At 42.0% G+C, this 20,603-nt stretch overlaps 1 protein-coding gene across 1 annotated transcript; it reads right to left on the reverse strand.

Annotated features, from left to right (window-relative positions):
- Positions 1 to 81: 81 nt before the first annotated feature.
- On the reverse strand, positions 82 to 18,894 carry GPR37 (G protein-coupled receptor 37). Its single transcript, XM_019959018.2, has 2 exons — positions 16,818 to 18,894; positions 82 to 1,439 (listed from the first exon to the last, which is right to left on the reverse strand). Exons 1-2 carry the CDS (start codon positions 17,838 to 17,840, stop codon positions 621 to 623), a joined length of 1,842 nt encoding a protein of 613 aa, XP_019814577.2. The 5' UTR covers positions 17,841 to 18,894; the 3' UTR covers positions 82 to 620.
- Positions 18,895 to 20,603: the final 1,709 nt, after the last annotated feature.

The raw sequence follows: 20,603 nt of genomic DNA on the forward strand, positions 1-20,603 counted from the left end.
TCAGAGAAGCCTTAAAGGAAAATAGAATTTATAAAACAATAAGGTCAATTTTAAATCGTGCATAAAACCAGTACTTGTGTATTTAAAGCAATTAAAATATTTACTGAACCTTGGTTAAAAGTAGATTGACAATGAGGTTAAAGAATAAAGTGTCATTTATTTGGTGCTACTTGGTGAGTGCTTCTTAACTACAACTCATCTCACAAAACCACATACAATATACTTTCAATCACAACTCAAACAGAAAATAGCCTACAAAATCACATGGCTATAACCAATATACAGCGATTATATTTTTTAAAAGAACGAAAGTAAGTCAGCAATTAATTAAGGTGCAGTCACTTTTTTTCAAATAAAATATTAGCACCATACCAGATAAAATGATCTAAAATTATGGGCCTCCCATACTTCTTAAATAACTAAATATAAACTTCTTTTTCAAAGCACAAATATTAATTTGCAAAATCAGTTCTACCAGTAGTTAATATTTCTCTCTTTTTTTTTCTTTTGCATTTTTTTCCCAGTAAGGAAAAATAGGAGTAAAAACTTTCACAGGGTATGAAAATCAAACAAACAAACAAAAAAGAAAGCTAAGCCAACCCAAGGCTGTGCTCACTCCTTCAGCAATGAGTTCCAACAGAAGCAAACGTGGACATTTCCCGGCGTATGGTACTGAAGGGTGAGAGCTCCAGTTCTGTGGTGTATTCGTTGTCATTGTCATCACTGGTCACCGTGGACGACTTCTGAATGCACTCGTCACAGCAGCAGCAGCAGCAGTCCATAAAGGCCCGACTGAAGGGTTTGCAGAGACAGAAGAGGAGGACAGGGGTGACACAGGACTTAAAGAACAGAAGGAACTGGCTGATGATATTTAGAAGGTCCATTGTCTGCTGGGAAACCCCTGTGGCCATGTAAGCAGTCACAATGTTGCAAATGTTTTCAGGAATAATGCAAAATCCATATAAAATGGTCAAAGCCACGACTGTACAGTTCATCTGGCTTTCTAGCTGGATCTGTCGCTTATTCCCCCGGGTACAGGCTTTCTCGGCTTTGCGGATTTTCCTTGCAGTCACTAGAGAGCAGGTGATGGTGAAAAGCGTGGGCAAACAGAAGTAACAGCCGAAATACCACCAGAGTCTAGCGCTGTCGTAGGTGAGGGCTAAGACATAGATGGTGTCGGGGAGGTCGGGGGAGATCTTGATGACGCAGCGCTCAGCAGGCGCTTGCCCGCTCAAGCCCAGGTCCTCCTTACTTAACTGGCGGAGCACCACTTCTGGCAGGGCTAGCAGGAGAGCGCCCACCCATATCACAGCAAGTTTGGCGGTTGTGGAAGAACAGTTTTCTATCATTTCATAGTACATCTGGACGTTGGTGGCCGCCCGGAAGCGGTCTATACACAGAGCGCATAAAGTGAAGGTAGTGACTCCCAGAGAAGCAACCTGCAGGAGGAACATAGAATATGTTTATCCTGGGTCATCTCTGAAAGATCAAAACATTAGGCAATAAATACAGATAGATGGGTGAAAAGTACCCCTCAAAAGAAAAGAACAATTTCCTGGAATCAGGCGTGGGTAACTGTTGTTGGTGACTTCTGATGAATCATGGTAAGGACAACAAATAAAAATAGAAGAAAAAAAAAGAAGAAATATAGTCGTTCTGGGTCATGGAGCCAAAAAATATTAAAGCTGGAAGGATGCATAAAGATCAGCTACGTTATAGACAACCAAAAGAGGTAAGGCGGTTCTCAAAGTCACAAGATAAGCAGAGTAATCATCTGAGAGCACCAAATTTACTCCACTGTTTGGGGTGAAATTAAAGTAATTTAATGTTAATAAATGAAGTCATTATTTATATATTTAAACAAGGACAATGGATAGGAGGTAAAATGTTCCTGAAGGTTCAGATAAAACAGGAGACTAACAGAAAATCCCTTAAGTGAATGGGCTGCTTTGGGGTATACCCCAAATACCTACATTCAAATGGGCTTCCCAGGTGGCACTAATGGTAAAGAACCCACTGCCAATGCAGGAGATGTGGTTCCACCCCTGGGTTGGGAAGATCCCCTGGAGGTGGGCAAGGCAACCCCCTCCAGTATTGTATTCTTGCCTGGAGAACCCTATGGACAGAGCAGCCTAGAGGGCTACGATCTTCAGGGTCACAAAGAGTCAAACACAACTGAAGTGATTTAGCATGCATGCACACATGCAGACACACACACATGTGTGTGTATATATATATATAATTAATATACATAATGTCTAAATTTTTAGGACTCTAAAGGACCATGTTGACAAAAGGAAAACCATTCGTCCTAACAATTTCAGCACTCAAAATATTAATTGTTTACTTACTACATTTAAGCTGTCATTCTCCCTAGAAAAATAGAAACTTGCCTTGTGGATTCTATGAATTCCAATGGCAAATAGCCTTCCTTCTTATACACCACATATTATTGTCTACTAGTTCTCATATGGAAAATAAGGATACTGCATGCATGTCCTGATTACTCTCATAACTATTGGTAGAGACAGTCTGAAAGTGAGATAAAATGAGGGGTTACCTGTATGAAAAGCAAAAATGAAAGAAAATAGGAATAATAAAGTCTACATCAGAGCAAATCAAGAGGTCATGGTTAAACTCATAACCACAGTTCTTCTACAAAATCTTCATGAAGTTTTCCATAAACATCAGCATAAACATCAATCTAATATGCCTGAGTCATCTCTACATTTACCTTTTTAAAATTAATTTTCAACTTAATGAGTTGTTCACCTTATTAGAAATATATTTTTCATTTATGCTAGAGACTCAAAATAATTCTAAAATTGAAGTCCACACTGTGCAACTGTCCTAAGAACAGATTGTATTTTATGTCAATACTTTTTTTTAATATCACATTTTGGAAATCTAAGAAGAATGTGTCATTTTCTATAGGAAGGTCTGCATCAAACAGTATTATTTGGAAATTGCTGTATTTTCTTGTACAGATTTTTGGAGGTTTTAATGTATATATTAGCTCTGCAAGTGTTTTGAGTCATCTCTCTATAAGATTGAGAGAGAAAACATATAAATTTTTTTGTAACAAAAAAACAAAAAAAATTCTCAGGCTATCAAATGTACAAGAGTCCTCAGCAAGACTTTCTGCACCATCTTCACTGAGGCAAAGCATGTGCATATTTCCTTGTCACCCTGTTTCCACAGTCAGTCCAAAAATACAAAGCTGCAAAAGTTTATGCTCGGCAGCCTTTTAAAATAATGAATAACATTTCTATTAAAAGGACAACTTGGCAATATGAAAATACTAGACTCTGAGAAGAAGCAGCCTCTTAGAGGCTCACAAAATCTATTTGCTTGGTAATTTTCTATCATTACTTACAGAGAATACACAATACACAAGAGACAGTATCTTCTCCCCGATTGAGCTCCATCATTTTAAATCTAGAGATTTAAAATCTGAACCAATTACTACAGGAGCTATCATGTGCATACCTATCTCAAATCTGTTAGAAAGCATTTAATGTGCGGTAACAGCAAAGAGCAAATGAATGTAGGTGGACAGATACTAAAACAGGTGTGTTAAATTATCAGCTCCTTGGATACCGTAAACTTTGCTGCATTTTCATTCTTAATGAAAAGATGTTCACTGCTTCAAAAAGAAAAAAAAAAGGGGGGGGGTGTTTATAGATTCTGTATAACTCATCTAAAAAAGAAAAAATTAAGACAAATTTTAAGCAGGATTTACATGTGCCTCGACTTTTTTTTCACTCAGGAATCCTTCCACATTTTATTTTATTTGAAGATGCTCAGTTCTTCCACCATACTCCTGAGAGCTGCAGTACTGAGTACTTCAAACATATTTGATGTGTAGTGCTCTTGACAAACCACGGATTATGGGAAACTTCTCAGTTGTCATACACAAATTTCAGGAAATTCCTGCATATAGCCTTCTACTTTCAAATTGTTCTTCTCTCTGATAAAATTCTCTACAATTAGGATCCAGCTGAAATGAGGTAAACCATCCAGGAAGGTCACAAGAACTACAGAGAGTTGTTAAAAGAACCGCTGAGACAAACACCTCCCCAAATACAGACAGCACTTACTACGCAGTTGCCAAGAGCAACTGCATCCCAAATGCCAGTCCTAGATAGCTACTCTCTCCTGCTGCCACTGCCTGCAGTGTTATTACTCCAAATATTTTTCTATAAATTCACTTACGCACTTGAAACATGATGTGAAACAGCGAGAAAGGAGTACTTTCCCAAGTTATTTACAGGAGGCTGTAAACCTTTGTAGAGAACTAACTGCATGCCACAGAAATACATGGATAAAAATCAGTTGGAGAAGGAGTGGTGGGCTAATTTCTGTTTACTCAGATATGGAATCTATCCATGTAATTAGAATTGCTAAATGTTGGGGTAACATTTGGCCATGAAAAGATTTCTATCACAATTTTTAAATATACTTGTTTACATATAGCTCATTAGAAATTCTACCAAGATGAATGGTGCAATTATATACAATTATAAAACTGTATCATGAAGGCTGGATCTGTCTGAATTTAATGACCATATCTGATTGCTAAAATTCCATATCACTAGAAATATGCTCTTGGGAGTAAAGCTCTAAGCGTTAGCTTAGATGGTTAGTTTTTTGAAGCATATTCTGAGAGATGGAATGCATGAGATGCAATCTCTTATTAATTAAACTGCAACAGGAGGAATAATTAACATCAACAAAAGCAGAAATTTAAACACTTTGAATGGACAAGATGGTTAATTCCGAGAATCAAGATCAAAGGAAAGTTGGAAGCAGAAATCTTTAACTATTTGGGAAAATAATATGTCATTTTGAGGGGATTGGCATCAAAATACAGGCACTAGAGAATCGGAATAAACAACTCTGAAATCTTTTCACCAGCCATGTTCTGCTCTTCTTTGTGTCCTGGAAGAAGAACAACAGCAAATGTTGCTGCCCAGTCACCATCTAGAACAGTGAGGCTGTGGGCAGCTGTGGTCACCTGCGGTCACCTGCAGTGCTGCTTCAAGGGACCGTAGAGGCACAGGGCAAGTGGAGACCCTCACGTGGGAAAGCAGCAGTTCAATGCACAAGAGTTCTCCCTACCATTTAAGGGTCTAACTCAATACAAACAGCCAGCTGAGAGGAAACTACTGTCTTCAGCTAGTACTATTTTAAATCCCTGTTCATTCAAAATGATGTGAAGAAGGAGCACATGGATATGTTATGAAAAACAGTCATCTTCGAAAATCCTGTGGTAGCTATAGCTCCACTTCTCAGAAGCTTCCTGCAGACAGGCAAAAAAGAAACCTTTATGAATGAGGTCAAGCTGCGAAAGTTTAACTCATACCAAATAAATAGTATATTTTGCTAAACCCTCTGATAGACATCAGTGATAACACTGATGGGGAAAGAAAGACAGATGGACTTCCAAGCAAAAATTCTTTCATATGACATTGAACCCACATGCTTAACTATAGTGAAGCAACTGGAATACACTGATTTTTATAAAATAGGAACATTTCTAACCAAAGTCATGACACTGTACTCTCGCCTAACTTACATTTTACCTTAGAAAGACAAGTGCATCTATTTATGGGCTGTCCTTTGTACACAAGTAACCCTCAAAACAAGGGCATCATTGTTAAGAAAACCCATTCATTTGGGCCATGAATAATGGCCCATTATAAGTCCATGGTTAGAGACCTAACAATCAGTCAGGAAAAAAAGCAGGAGGAGCACAGGGTAGAGTTTCCTGTGAAACTCTAAATGGCTTGAGCTTGTGTCTCTGGCTTCCTCTTGGATTTTCCATAACGCATCTCCTCGAAACTCTCAGGGCAACTTCCCCACCAGAGACACTTTTTTGAGCAACAGTGTAGAAACCATGTTTTTTAAAGCCACTGTTTATCATCACTGTTTATCAAAGCCACTTTATTCATCACTATCAACGTGATGGCCTTTATCAAAAGGTCTTCATTTTGGAGCACATGCTAATCACGATCCTGCGGCAGCGACACACTTGTATTAGTGTTCCCAAACCAAAATACAGAGTGAGTAGGAGAGATGTGTCTCAGTCCTGGCAAGGACGCATAGGCCTCTGAAATGAAACAAAGCCCTTCACAGGCGCTCTTCCACAGTCAAAAAAAGGGCTTCTTACTTTTGTCAAAATCACTGAGATTTAATCTGATACAACTGCATATTATACATATCTATTGATTTCAATTGTACCCAGCCTATTTCATCTTTACATGGTATCCAGTGTCAGGGAAAGAAGTTTCAAGGTATCAACTATCATTATTGCTGCATTCTCAACTTTACACCCTCATTTTTAAACTTGGTAACATGTTCTTACTAAGTTAAAAAAAAATGGAGACTATTTAAAAGTCAACATATCATCCTAAAATTCGTATTTATCCTTTTACTTTTATCATTCCCACCTTGACATTCCTAACAATTGCAACTTTTGACTTCTGTAGAAGTACATTCCTTTGCAGTTAGAAAAAAATCATTTTGCTACAACTTATCTAAAAGGTTATAATTTAAATATAACTATACCAATGCTTATTGGTTAAAAAAAAATTGCAACTGAAGCAAGATTAACATCATTTGTCCTAAAATGTAAGCCATCTATTGGAATCAACAGTTCTTAAGGAATTTATGCATTCTAAATTTATTCTCAATAATTAGAAATTCATTTCAAAGTATAGTATTTGCCACAAGCCCAAAGTCTAGATTTCAACTCTTGATATTATAATGTTGTTTCTAATCAATCTTAAAATGAACTGGAATTTCTGTTTTTCACCTAGGGGTTCTGATGAGTTTCCAAAGACCTATAACAAATTTTCACCTGTTTTTTCTTGTGAATAATGACATTGCACCATTGCATATGGTCCTGTTGTTGTTGTTCTGTTGCTAAGTGGTATCTGACTCTTTGTGACCCCATGGACTGCAGAATGCCAGGATTCCCCTGCCCTTCACTATATCTCAGAGTTTTCTCAAACTCATGTCCATTGAGTCTGTGATGCCATCCAACCATCTCATCCTCTGTTGCTCCCTTCTTCTCCTGCCCTCAATCTTTCCCAGCATCAGGATCTTTTCCAACGAGTCAGCTCTTTTGCATCAGGTGGCCAAAGTATTGGAGCTTCAGTTTCGGCATCAGTCCTTCCACTGAATAGTCAGGGTTGATTTCCTTTAGGATTGACTGGTTTGATCTCCTTGCTGTCCACGGGACTCCTTGGATAGCAAGCAGTCCCTGGCACATGGTGGTGAACCTAAACTAAAGACAAAATCAGAACTGGCCTCATCCATTTGTTGTTAGGTAATTATGATTTGAAGGACATTGAGAGACCATATTTAAAGACACAATTTCTCTGTTCTTAACCAAAATCCCATTCTGGGTAATAGGTTAAGGAAGTAGTACTCTTTCTTTATTCATCCTTCTTTTAAAAGACATGTATCTCTAAATGTCACATCTTACTGTGAATTAGTTAACAGATGCTTTTCCTATATGAGAGAAATTTGAACCAAGGAGAAGCATCAGAGGTAGGAGGAAAGTTCCCTGAAGGCAGGAAGTGATGAGAAGGGAGTGAAAAATGGCAGCCCCAAGTACAGTCATAGACCTAATTGAAATGACTCATTGTAGGCTAGGATCAAATCAGTGACCTTGGCCTCCTTCATGCTGTGAACCACTCAAGTGTGCTGATAGATCACATTGAAAACCATCATAAATTCACAAGCTGAAAGTATTCTATCTCAAGAATAAGTCTGGAACTGTGATTATATCCGGTTTTTATGGAAGTTTTATGGAAAGTGTCTGTACCGACTTTGCAAATAGAAAGAGCCCATATTTGAGGTTGTAGCAATTCCATTCTCCACTCCACCTTGAAATTTTCGAAGAGATCATCTCTTCTGGCACAAAGAATACCATTCTCATAAGGACACCTAAAAGTTAGTCTTGGCAACAAGGTTGAGTTAATTATGGGACTCTGGCAGGTCAATTCGTGGTAAGAAATATGACAGAAGATCTCTGGAGGATGGGTGCAGAAGTGCAGTGTCAGAGACAAACCTCAGTGCACAGAGGTGTACACATTCTTCTCCTCACTTGGTCCACATCCCAGACTCAGAGCCCTGTGCTTCCAATGGGATACCATTAAACCTAGGACTGTAGCCTGCCAGGCTCATTTGTTCACGGGATTTCCCAGGCAAGAAGACTGGAATGGGTTGCTGTTTCTTTCTGCAAGGGATCTTCCCAACCCAGGGATCTAACCCAAGTCTCCTGCCTTGGAGGTGGATTCATTACCACGGAGCCACCAGGGAAACCCTACAATTCACAGGAAGAGCTATTAAAGGTGGGACTTCTCTCATGGCCCATGTAGTACAAGGGTGGAGGACAAGTCAGAGCCTTACTTGCTCAGTCTTGGGTAGACTCAGAAGCTCAGATCTATTTTGCTTTCACATAAATATTTACTTCTTTTTCGCTGTTGAGGGATATTTTGTTGATATAACCAGATACTTTGAAAGCCCTCAAAAACTGAGGGTAAGTCCTAAAGTTGATTGTGGGCTAGAGGGATGACTCCAGTTCTCCATGCTTCCATTTTCCCTGGCTCTATAATAAGGTGTAAAGTATCTCTCTTGTCAGCCTTTCTTCCCAGGTCCTCTAAGGTCAAACTAAACAGTTGGTATGTTTAAGAGATTTTCGGAAGAAAAGGACATCATTTAACATTCTGCTATTGCACTGCTACATAAACCATTCATTTAAGTACAATTTTAAAAGCTCGATTTACTTAATGTCTTTATGACTAATAAGGATGACTAATTCCAACTCGGAAATGGTTATCTCAGGCATTGTATTTCCAAATAATAATTTAACATTTAACAATATTTAGAATAATTCTGTATTCTAAATGAAATGTCTAGGACAGTCATATCTGCTGAAATATCTCATACACCTCATATCCTAAGACAAATTGAAAAAGCAAGAAAGCAAGAATTAATAGTTGTAGCTTTTCACCATGGCTCTGCTGCTGCTGCTGCTAAGTCACTTCAGTCGTGTCTGACTCTGTGCGACCCCATAGACGGCAGCCCACCAGGCTCCCCCGTCCCTGGGATTCTCCAGGCAAGAACACTGGAGTGGGTTGCCATTTCCTTCTCCAGTGCATGAAAGAGAAAAGTGAAGGTGAAGTCGCTCAGTCGTGTCCGACTCTCAGCGACCCCATGGAATGCAGCCTACCAGGCACCTCCATCCATGGATTTTCCAGGCAAGAGTACTGGGGTGCCAAAGAGTGGGGTGCCATTGCCTTCTCACCATGGCTCTAGGCTGTACATATTTATGAAAACTAACAGTAAGAATATGATTGAAAAGGAATGAAAGGGAACATAGTTTTCAGTTGAATTTTTTCATCTTTGGAGAGAGCAGTTGTGAGATGACTGATTCCAGGGCCATTCCTGAGCCTCCATGACAGCTTGTTTAAGCCCCTCTTATCGTATTATCACACTGTATAGCATGTGGTTTCACTTGTCTATAATAGCAGTAACACATCTATGTTACTGAACTCTGGAAACTTTTTCCTCTCTATCCCTCCTGTTCCCTCCTAATTTAGTGCCTAGCATAGAAGAAAAGCCCAATAAATGTTTAATGAATGAATGGATAGTAAATAAATGAATGAATAATGACATCTATGGAAGAGGACTATAGAAAATAATGAATTATTTAAGCTGCTCTTTAGTCCTTATTGGGTGCTAGTGTTTTGTGAATAATTCTTAAAAGCTGAAAGCCAACTGATATCTCTAGGAGGCAAGTAAAAAAACCTATATTTTTGTTTCTACTTCATTGGCAAGCTTTACAAAAGGAAAGCATTCTTATCTTTTTTGTCTTTTTTTTTATTCAATTTTAATTTAAAAAAAATTATACATGTGTTCCCCATCCTGAACCCTCCTCCCTCCTCCCTCCCCATACCATCCCTCTGGGTCGTCCCAGTGCACCAGCCCCAAGCATCCAGCATCGTGCATTGAACCTGGACTGGCATTCTTATAATCAATAGTTAAGGAAAGTATTTGAATTTCACATTTGATTATTATAAAACTTTCATTCCTCATGTGTATTAAAAAGCAGAAACATCACTTTGCCAACAAAGGTACATATAGTCAAAGCTATGACATGTCATGTATGTAGTCATGTACAGATGTGAGAGTTGGACCATATAGAAGGTTGACACCTGAAGAATTGATGCTTTTGAACTGTGGTGCTAAAGACTCTTGAGAGTCCCTTGGACTGCAAGGAGATCCAACCAGTCAATCCTAAAGAAATCAACCTTGAATAGTCATTGGAAGGACTGATACTGAAGCTGAAGCTGAAGCTCCAATGCATTGGCTACCTGATGTGAAGAACTGACTTACTGGAAAAGACCCTGATGCTAGGAAAGATTGAAGGCAGGAGGAGAAGGGGACAACCAAGGATGAGATGGTTGGATGGCATCACAGACTCAATGGACATGAGTTTGAGCAAACTCTGGGAGATAGTGAAGGACAGGAAAGCCAGGAGTGCTGCAGTCCATGGGGTCACAAAGAGTCAGAAATGACTTAGCAACTGAACAACATTTCTCAGGTGGAACCCAAGTTCAATAAACTTCATTGTACACCGTTCATGAATAGTTATACATAGGCGCACACTCTATTTTTTTTTTTTTCTTTTCTGGTTAACTCTTTGGAGTTATCAGCCAAATATTTCTCTTGCATGGGAATGTGAAAATTATTATAAAGGATTAATAGGAAGTCATACAATATTTGTTAAGTACCATTCTCATTCAGTGTGTTTATTTTCCCTGAGAACATTATTAGTAACTTTCAAATAGCTCTCAAAACTGTGTTCTTCCACTTAAAAGTCCATCAGTATAACTAATTCTTCTCCAGGGGATTTTCCCTACCCAGAGATCTAACCTGTGTCTCCTGCCTTGGCAGGCAGATTCTTTACCTCTGAGCCACCACGGAAGCCCACTGGCAACCCACTCCAGTATTCTTACCTGGGAAATCCAGAGGACAGAGGAGCCTGGTGGGCTACAGTCCATGGGGCCACAAAGAATCAGAAATGACCTAGCGACTAAACAAACCAATGTCTAATGCACTCCTCAAGCAAAGTTACTATCTCCTGTGATCAGCATGTTAGTACTTTAATGTAGGAGTTCTAGGGAAATCTGTGTAGAATAGCATACCTGTATGGAGCCTGGTGGGCTGCCGTCTATGGGGTTGCACAGAGTCGGACACGACTGAAGTGACTTCGCAGTAGCAATGGCAATATAAGGGCTTCCCAGGTGGTGCTAGTGGCAAAGAACATGCCTGCCAATGCAGCAGACATAAGAGATGGGAGTTCGATCCCTGGGTCAGGAAGATCATCTGGATGAGGGCATAGCAACCCACTCTGTATTCTTGCCTGGAGAATTCCAAGGACAGAACAGCCTGGCAGGCTACAGTCCATGGGGTCACAAAGAGTCAGACAGGACTTAGCAACTGAACAACAAGAACAAGGATTCTCTCATAGCTTCCCTGGTGGCTCAGTGGTAAAGAATCTGTCTGCCAGTGCAGGAGAGGAGGGTTCCATCCCCAGCTTGGGAAGATCCCCTGGAGGAGATGGCAACCCACTCTAGTACTCTAGTATTCTAGCCTGGGAAATCCCATGGACAGAGAAGCCTGGCAAAAGAGTCAGACACAACTTAGCAACTAAAAAACAACATATTATTCAAAACCTCCAACTGACATCCAAAGAGAAATATACATTTAGCAGCAGATCTGGATCAGATGATATACTTCCATCTGGTCGGCTTTCATCAAGTAATGAGCAAAGGGCTGTTCCAGTTGCCACATTCACTGTCTGAGTTATTTGGCTTTAAGCACTTGTTATATCTTTTTTGCCTTTTCATAGTGTTCATGAGGTTCTCTCAAGGCAAGAATATTGGGGACGACAGAGGATGAGATGGTTGGATGGCATCACTGACTTCAATGGACATGAGTTTGAGCAAGCTTCATTGCTCAAACTCCATTGAGTTGGTGATGGACAGGGAAGCCTGGTGTGCTGCAGTCCATGGGGTCACAAAGAACTGGACACAACTGAGCGACTGAACTGAACTGAACTGAAGCATTTGTTAGATCCCTAGAGAATGGTACGGTAGGGATCTCTTCTGCCATCCTCCTACTGCAGTCCACACCCAGACCTCCATATGCAAGCAGCACATACATTCTCTCTCCACAAACAACTATTGCTTGGAGTATAGTGTTTTTTTGTTTTGTTTTTTTTCTGGTGACTTTCTGATAAACCAGTTTAAAATGATGTATGTGTTAGGATGGCCACCATCCACCCAGACTTCCTTCTCTCCTGTCCCCTTTTCCTACCATTCCATCTACCCTTGGTCTTTATGGGACTTATCACTAGACCACAAAGACTTCATAATCCTGAAACAGAAAGAGAGAAATTATCAACTACATATGTTCCCGCTATGATCCCACTCACAGTAACATTAAATATAATAGAATTCCCTTTCTAGAGATAGACTCTGGAAGCTCAGTGTTCTCCTTACACTTTATGTCAACACTCTGAAATAAAGAAGAGTTGAATGCAAATTGCAAAGACCTATTCTTTCTGCTGAAGAAACACCTATTTTTCTATGCAAACAGAGTGAAGTCGCTCAGTTGTGTCAGACTCTTTACGACCCCATGGACTGTAGCCTACCAGTCCCCTCTGTCCATGGGATTTTCCAGGCAATAGTATTGGAGTGGATTGCCATTTCTTTCTCCAGGGGATCTTCCCAACCCAGGGATCGAACCTGGGTCTCCCGCATTGTAGACAGATGCTTTACCGTCTGAACCACCAGGAAAGTCAAACAGAATTCTCCCCTAAATTCTTCTACCTCCTTCTGCTGCTACTGCTGCTAAGTCGCTTCAGTCGTGTCCGATTCTGTGAGACCCGAGACGGCAGCCCATCAGGCTCCCCCGTCCCTGGGATTCTCCAGGGCAAGAACACTGGAGTGGGTTGCCATTTCCTTCTCCAATGCATGAAAGTGAAAAGTGAAAGTGAAGGCCCTCAGTCATGTCCGACCCTCAGCAATCCCATGGACTGCAGCCTACCAGGCTCCTCTGTCCATGGGAGTTTCCAGGCAAGAGTACTGGAGTGGGGTGCCATTGCCTTCTCCAACTTAAGATGATGCTAATACTCAAGCTCAAGAAGAAAGAACTATAGTAGAGAAGGAAATGAAGGCAAAAGAGAAGGTAGAGAAAATCTGTAAAGATCAATCAAAATGAATTGTGGTTAAAATTTTAAAATAAACACATAGAAAAAGGCAAAAACAACTACTAGAAAAATGGTAGCTCAGACATTATAAATCAATAGAGAGTGTGTGATGGGAAAAGAATAGCCAACAAATAAGATAAATATAAAAAAGTAAAAAGTAAAGAAAGGATCAAATCTAGATAATAAAAGGAGATGAAATGTCAAATAATTTTCAGAGTCTTGCAGCCAAGAAGAAAAAGATTCATAATGAAGGCAAATTGTGGAAAAAGTTTTAAAAAATATTTGTCATGTGCTCCCCAATCTAAGACAATTTGTAGTTGTTAAGAACATAAAGTACAAACTATGTATATGTATTTGATTATTAAGATAATCATCTTTGGCACATTTAAAAGTGCAGTTGTCCCAAATTATTGCAACTTGTAAAAATTTAATGAGCTACCAACTAGGGAATTTACTGTCAGTTTATGGGAAGGAAGATGAAATTTAAAAATATAAAAAGCCATAAATTTCATCATAAAACAAATGATGTCAACTAGGTTTATTGTTTTTTTTCCTGTCTGTTGGGTTCAAAAGTTTTTTTAAAAGATAACGAGGAGCAGAAAAAGAAAACAGTTACTGGACACTGTTTTGCCTCATAGATTTTTGCCTAATAACCAAATATCAACATTAAGGGTTGAGACGAAGGGTCTGGTTGCCATTGACTAGTGTATATATTTAGGAGGGTCATTTCTCTTCTCTGAGTGTCATGTTTCATCTTTAAAATGAGGGGATTCAGTTAGAATGTTACCTGGTTCTAATTCAACATGATAATTCAAAGGTCAATGTAGTGGATGCTATTGTTCCCACACACATTGCTTCTCCACCCCAAAGTCCTTTAAGGAATCAAATGCTGACTTCCCAGCTGCTGGGACTATTGGTAGTTGATGGCTCTTAGCTGCATTCCTCTATAGGATTCCCTTGACCAAAGAGATGCACCCAGCTCAAGGTTATGCCCCCTGCCTGGGAGCAACTTGTATCCAGTGACAGGTCCATAAGGGCTGGGTCCTCTTGCCTACATTCAGGACATTCCTGTAGAACCATCCCAGCCTGTGGGGATGGTAGAGCCTGTAGAGCTCCTGTGTTGTCTGTTGAAGTCTTTGTGACATCTGCATCACAGTTCAATGTCCCTGTTTTTTCCCAGAAACCCAACATGGAATAGGCATTAGATCCCTCTTACTTCTGTGAAAACAGCAATACCTCTTAGAGGCAGAAATGCTTTATTCTGAAATTTGGATTGTATTTCTTGCACTCATAATCAGGAACTGTGGAGCTAATACTACTGTCTAATCACAGTAGTGATCATTTTCATAGAAAATGATGAAATATTATAGAATTATTTCAGAAGAACAGGATTAAGTATGAGTATAGAAACGCTAAATCTTAAGGTCTTTATTCATTACTCTAACAGTGAAATGTATATTATAGTTTAATTTTTCAAGAAAAAAAAATGAATGAATCTTTACTTCAAGCCTTTGCTTCTCTAGAGGAAAAAAAAAAAAGCTCTGTACCAAAAACTAAAAAAACAGAAAGGGCTATGAAGAAGGAGAAAATACAAAGTAAAAAATAACAATAATTGCTATTCTTAATGAGATGAGAATTAAATTTAAAAACTGAATACAAATGAAAAAACATGTATTTTCTAAAATCCTCAGAATTAGAAAGAGAAAGAAAATTAAAACACATACATAATAAATACCATCACTCGAAACTCATAGGTCTCATAAAACTCACCAAAATTTGATTATTCTTTTCTGATTTTGAATTAAATTATTTTAAAGTTTGTGTGTGTGTTTTTTTAAAGAACTTTAGTATTTTTTTTTCTTTCCCAGTTTCTTTTTTCTGTCCTCTTTATTGTTTTCCCTCTTCTGTATGAAGATTTTATCCTGTCCAGTACATTTAAAACAAGCCAATATGCTTTCCTCTTCTTGGAAGTAACTCTCCTATTTACTTATGAGTTTACTTTTGTCTCTTTTTTGCATATGTCAATTTCTTCTGCACTATTTAAACAATCAGAGAAACCTTACATTGAAATTGACCTTGAAAAGATGACTGGTAGACACATATTCTCTTCATAAATTTAACTTCCTTCTCTGCAATTCAAAAATGAGCTGTCTTCCAAATAAATTAGATGTTTCGGAGCTGCTTGGAGCTTGGCAACAAGAGAAATCCTAGATCTTGGTAAAGCAGCAACAGCTGATTTAGCAAGCATGCAATGATCCTGCAGCTGATCCCTGCCAGAATAGCAGAGGGTCTTATTTACAGCTTCTTGCCTTGGTCCTTCTAAGTAGGTACTGTTTTCTGTTTACTTTTCCCCTAGCTCTGGGCCCTGGAACAATGCTGAACATAGTGTCACTGGCCCTGGTGCCAGACAGGATCAGGGGCTCTGGAATATTTACAGTTTCTCTTCTGCTTCCATAAATGAAATGGGCAGTCTGAATGGAGGAAATCAAGGGCCAGCTGGCTAAAAACACAACTGGCAACAAAGCACTTGGGCTCCATCCAAGAGCTGGTGTTTAAAGAGAAGCCATTTAAAGAGCAGATTCCAACTACCATAATAACGGTTAAGGACACTAGCTGTAGGATGTTACAGTAAAATTTTACTCTAAGATTCTCATTTCCAAACTTCAGAACCTATTAAGTGTCCCCTACGTCTTAAGAAAATTTCTAGTCTTAGAAAAGTAGTCACTCCATCACACCCTAACAAATGTCAAATATATACTATATATTTTGAGAATGTTCATTAAATTCTGTGCCATGAGGTTCAAAGTGTTATTTTTGCTTAAGGTCATTCATACAAAATAAATAAAATGGTTACAAAATTGAGGAATGAAAACAGAGGGACAGAAATGACATAAGAATATAAGAATTCAGATAGGATAGCATGGCAGACAGCCAGACCCTAAAACTAATTTGGGAAGTTACTAATGTATTGAAGCAAGTGACAAACAAAGAAAAGTAGATTTCCTCTGTTAAACAAAATATTACTCAATTTTTTTTATATTTAAGGAAAGAATTTAATAATATTCTTGGGGAATAAATCATATTGGAGCACTAGAAACCTAGTAGATAAATGATATAGGACTTTGGCTCTAATAATGACAGTCAAGGACTGATTGTTTATTAACCCTAGAATCTGACAGTCTCCAAATATACACACACACACAGACACACACACACCATAAAACACCATATTCAGAGAAATACGTTTAAAACCTAAACAATCCTATGTATAATGAGATCATAGTTATTTCCCAATTCAGGAGCAGATGAGTTTGAAGGTGACCGGACAAAGCCTGCTCAGGTCTGCCCCCCACACCCAGTGTATAAATGCCAATGCATATACATGATTGGCAAGAGAAATGGGGGAGAGACTCAGGAAAAGCGCAGGGGTTCAGCAGCCAGGTAGGTGTGTGGAGCAGCAGTCCTGATGCTATAAATCCCGGAAATGAATAAAGCCAGTAGCTTGAGACCCCCTGGACGGCATTACCTCTATATAGGGCACGATCTTGCAGGAGAAGTCCTCCAGCAGCCACTTCTTGGTCAGTTCATGAAAGATGACCAGCGGAAGGCAGAAGAAGATGATGAGAAAGTCCCAGAAGGCCAGGTTGGCCAAGAGGGAGTTGGAGATGCTCCGCATGTAGTAGTTGTGACACACGATGCACATCACTGCCAGGTTGCCAATGATGCCGGTCCCGAAGATCACCACGGACAAACACATGACCGCATAGGCTCCGTACGACTCCTGGGTGAGCGGGTAGAACGGGTTCTTCAGTCGCAAGCGTGGGTGCGTGCTGTTCCCCCGCCGGGGACCCCCACGTTCATGAACTCCTTCAAGGGAGGACCCATTCTGAGCCAGCGCCCTGCCAGGGGGTGCAATCGTCCGCCCTTCGTACCCCGACGGCCCATGGACCGTCTTGGGTTGGGGGTCATGGTGAGAACCTTGGAGTTTCCCAGCTCTCCTTGGCCAATAATAAAGGTCGCTGGCTCCGGGTTCTTTCCTTGCACTCTGCTCCTGGCTACGCCCAGAAAGGCCAGCGCCTCTGGAACCCTTCTTCTCCTCTGAGGTGTGAAGGAAGAACTGGAGAGCCGTGGGGTTCCCTCTCCCCAAAGTTTCAGGGGGCTCCTGACCCCGGGCACCTTTCCACCTCCAGGCTCCAGGTGGCCTAGCCGGTGGTCCCGAGGGCTCAGCTGCCAACGCCTCCGCCCCTCTGCCCACACCTGGGTCACCGCCGGGACCGGCCGGTAGGTCCCACGGGGGCGCCGAGCGCACCACTGCCTCCTGCTCCTCCTCCCTGGGCTCACGAGTTGGCAGAAGGTCTCCTGCAGAATCTCCTGGTCCCCAAGCGTCCCTGCTGCGACGCTGGATCAGTGTAGGTGAACATCTTTCTCCCAGACAATTTTCCTTCCTGGGCGCAAGGGCGGACCCGAGGGCAGGAGAAGCGGACACCTTGAGCAATAGCAGAAGCAGCAGCCGCGAGGTGCGGGCGAGAGGTGCGCCCGCGGCCCGCATGGCTGGGCGAGGGCGCACCCAGCAGCAGCGGCTCCTGCTTAGGACCGACACCTGCTGCCTAAGTTGCCGCTGAGAGTTAGGCACATGTCACATACTAACCCCCGCCCCGGCAGCGGGGGACGGGAGATTACGGGGATGTTGGGGGATGGGTCTTGGGGTCACAACCCTCCCCCTCTACGATCCTTCCTTGTTTGGCGTCCTGAGCATTTCTCAGTCAAATCCAACCCGGGCGCTACGTATCCCCAAGGTTCAGGGAGGGACTCGCTGCTCCGAGTGGCTGACCTTGAAAACTTGCAACCAACACCTGCTTGATGATTAATGTTGCGACTGGGAGAAGCCCGGACGAAGCCCCGCGCTCCTCCCTGCCTTTTGGGTGGTTGCCTTCTCGGTAACAGTTGCTCCGCCTATTTACATCCTTTCGAGGCGGCTCTATCCAGCGGCAAGCCGAGGTCGCTGAAGGGAAAAAAAAACAAGTTGCCCTCCTTCGGATCCCTAGGAGCCACAGTCCCGTTCCCGCTCGCTGGAAACAGGTTGCTAGCTGCCAGACGCCGCTCAGATGTGCCTAGGAAACTCTGCCCCACCTAACCCCGGCAACCCGAGGCTGCTGCGGACCGGGAGGCGAGGGTTTGGAAACCCGCGGCCACTGCCGAAGTTGTTTCTCCTCTCGCTCAAAGTTGACCAGGGGGCGGCGCGGGCTGCTGGGCGGCGCGTCCCCGCGGAGAAGGGAATCGGTGGTGGAGGTGGGGTGGGGAGGGCTGGCGCTGCTCCTCGGTGGACGGGGCCGGCGGCCGCAGGAGCTCGTTGCGGCGACGGCGGGCACAGCCCGGGCGGAGACTGTGGTGCCTGGAACCGCCGCGGGCGAGGCGGTGCATGGCTGGGAAGGGGGGAGGTGGCCCGGCCTCTCCCCGCCGCTCCAGCCGCGGCGCGCGCCCGCGAAATCCAGTGCTCCGCTCCTCGCCTCCTCCCCTTCCTCAGCCTCCTGCGAGAGATTCTGGTTTGTGGGGAGACGGGATCCCCTGGTGGCTTACGACTCACTAAACCCACACACGTTTCATTCAAGCCCTTTGTAGCGGCTTTCACACGTAGGAGCTGGAAGCGGCGAGGGAACAAGGGCGGAGACGCGGAGTCTGCGCGGCTCGAGGCTAGGGATGGGCGGGACATGTTAATTCCCCAGATGTCTAAGCCAGCCAGACCGGTCCCAGAGCCAGGTTGCGGGAAGAGAGAGGGGAGAGACCCATGCGTTCGCTTCCAATCGGCTGTGGCCCCTGAGCTTGTTCAGGCCCGGGTCCCGGAGGGAGTGGTAAGGTGAGGCGTTCACCTCTTTAGGTATTCCCAAGAATTGAGGACGGGAAAGAAAAGATGTTCAGAAGCTTCCATCACAGACAATGAGCAGTTTGGGGAGTGGGACGCAGAACGGGGATGCTCAGGATGCCCCATGATCTTTAACCATTCTACCTTTAATACCCTGGGCTTCCCAGGTGGCGTTACTGGTAAAGAACCCGCCTGCCGGTGCAGAAGACAGAAGAAATACAGGTTTGATCCCTGGGTTGGGAAGATCCCCTGGAGAAGGAAATGGTAACCCACGCCAGTATTCTTGCCTGGTCTCAAACAGTTGGATGCGACTGAGCGACTAACACCCTTTTAATACTTTAGGAGGCATCCTACCAGGGGTGACAATGGAACCACTTAGAGCACAATGAAAGTACTTTTGTTTGATGAAGCAGAGGGAGATGACAGGTAGGGGGAAATTAACTTAGAACTTTCAGCCTGGCTGACCAGGCCTTTCCAACCTTTATACTATAAAATCCCACACTCTGGCCACTGCTGTCAGGGTATAGCTAATTCAACAGACAAATATCAGACAATTTGATTAAGAGAGAGCAAGTGATAGAGGAAGAAATAAACACATTTTGGAAAAAGAACATCCAGGGACTTCCTTGGTGGTCCAGTGGTTAAGGCTCTGCTTCCAATGCAGTGAGTGCAGGGTTCCATTCTTGGTCAGGAAACTAAGAGCCAACAAAGCCAAAAAGTAGAAGATGGAAAAACCTCTAGAGAGACAGAAGAAAAACACAATGAGAAATAATGCCAATGGTGGTAGGTAGAATAATGGCCCTCCAAGAGATATCCACATCATAATTCCTAATACTTGTGAGAATATTACCTTCCCTGGCAAAAGGAACTTTGCAAGTGTGCTTCAGTTAAAGATCTTGAGATGGGGAGAAGATGATGGATTATCCAAGTGAGTCCATTGAAATCACAAGGGCCAGTACAAAAGGGAGGTAGGAGGGTCTGAATGAAGTGAGACCCTAAACTAAAGTAATGCTGGAGATCTCCAGAAACTGTAAAAAGCAAGAAATAGTCCCTGCCTGATCATTTTAGACTACTGACCTCTAGAATGATAAGATAATGAATTTGTGGTTTTTTGAACCACTTTAAGCCACCTGTCAATTAATACAATTAATTATACAATGGAGTTTCTGGGGAGAGTACAAAAAGATATTTTCTTGTTGAACTTGAATTCCTCGCTATGGGTAGAGGTAGAAATTTGTGACACATTAATGTGGTCTAATGTAAGGATATAAAAATAGCTCACATGTATAACCCAGACTTAAAACTAATGAGATGTTGTGAGGGGAGGCAGTATCTCTGGCTTTATTTTGGCAACTTTATTTTTCTTGTTCACAACCAACCTGAATTGCCCCCTCTTGATTTTTTTTTAAATGAAATTCTACAGTTAAAGTAGAAGATTTCTCCCACTCTATT

This window comes from Bos indicus, chromosome 4 (genome assembly GCF_029378745.1).
Source record: "Bos indicus isolate NIAB-ARS_2022 breed Sahiwal x Tharparkar chromosome 4, NIAB-ARS_B.indTharparkar_mat_pri_1.0, whole genome shotgun sequence".
NCBI lineage: Eukaryota > Metazoa > Chordata > Mammalia > Artiodactyla > Bovidae > Bos > Bos indicus.

Excerpts from the sequence above, each read along its gene's own strand:
- GPR37 (XM_019959018.2), bottom strand. The coding sequence starts at position 17,840 with ATGCGGGCCGCGGGCGCACCTCTCGCCCGCACCTCGCGGCTGCTGCTT. Across the intron at positions 1,440-16,817 it reads AGATCGTGCCCTATATAGAG|GTTGCTTCTCTGGGAGTCAC; the intron begins GTAATGCCGTCC and ends TTCCTCCTGCAG.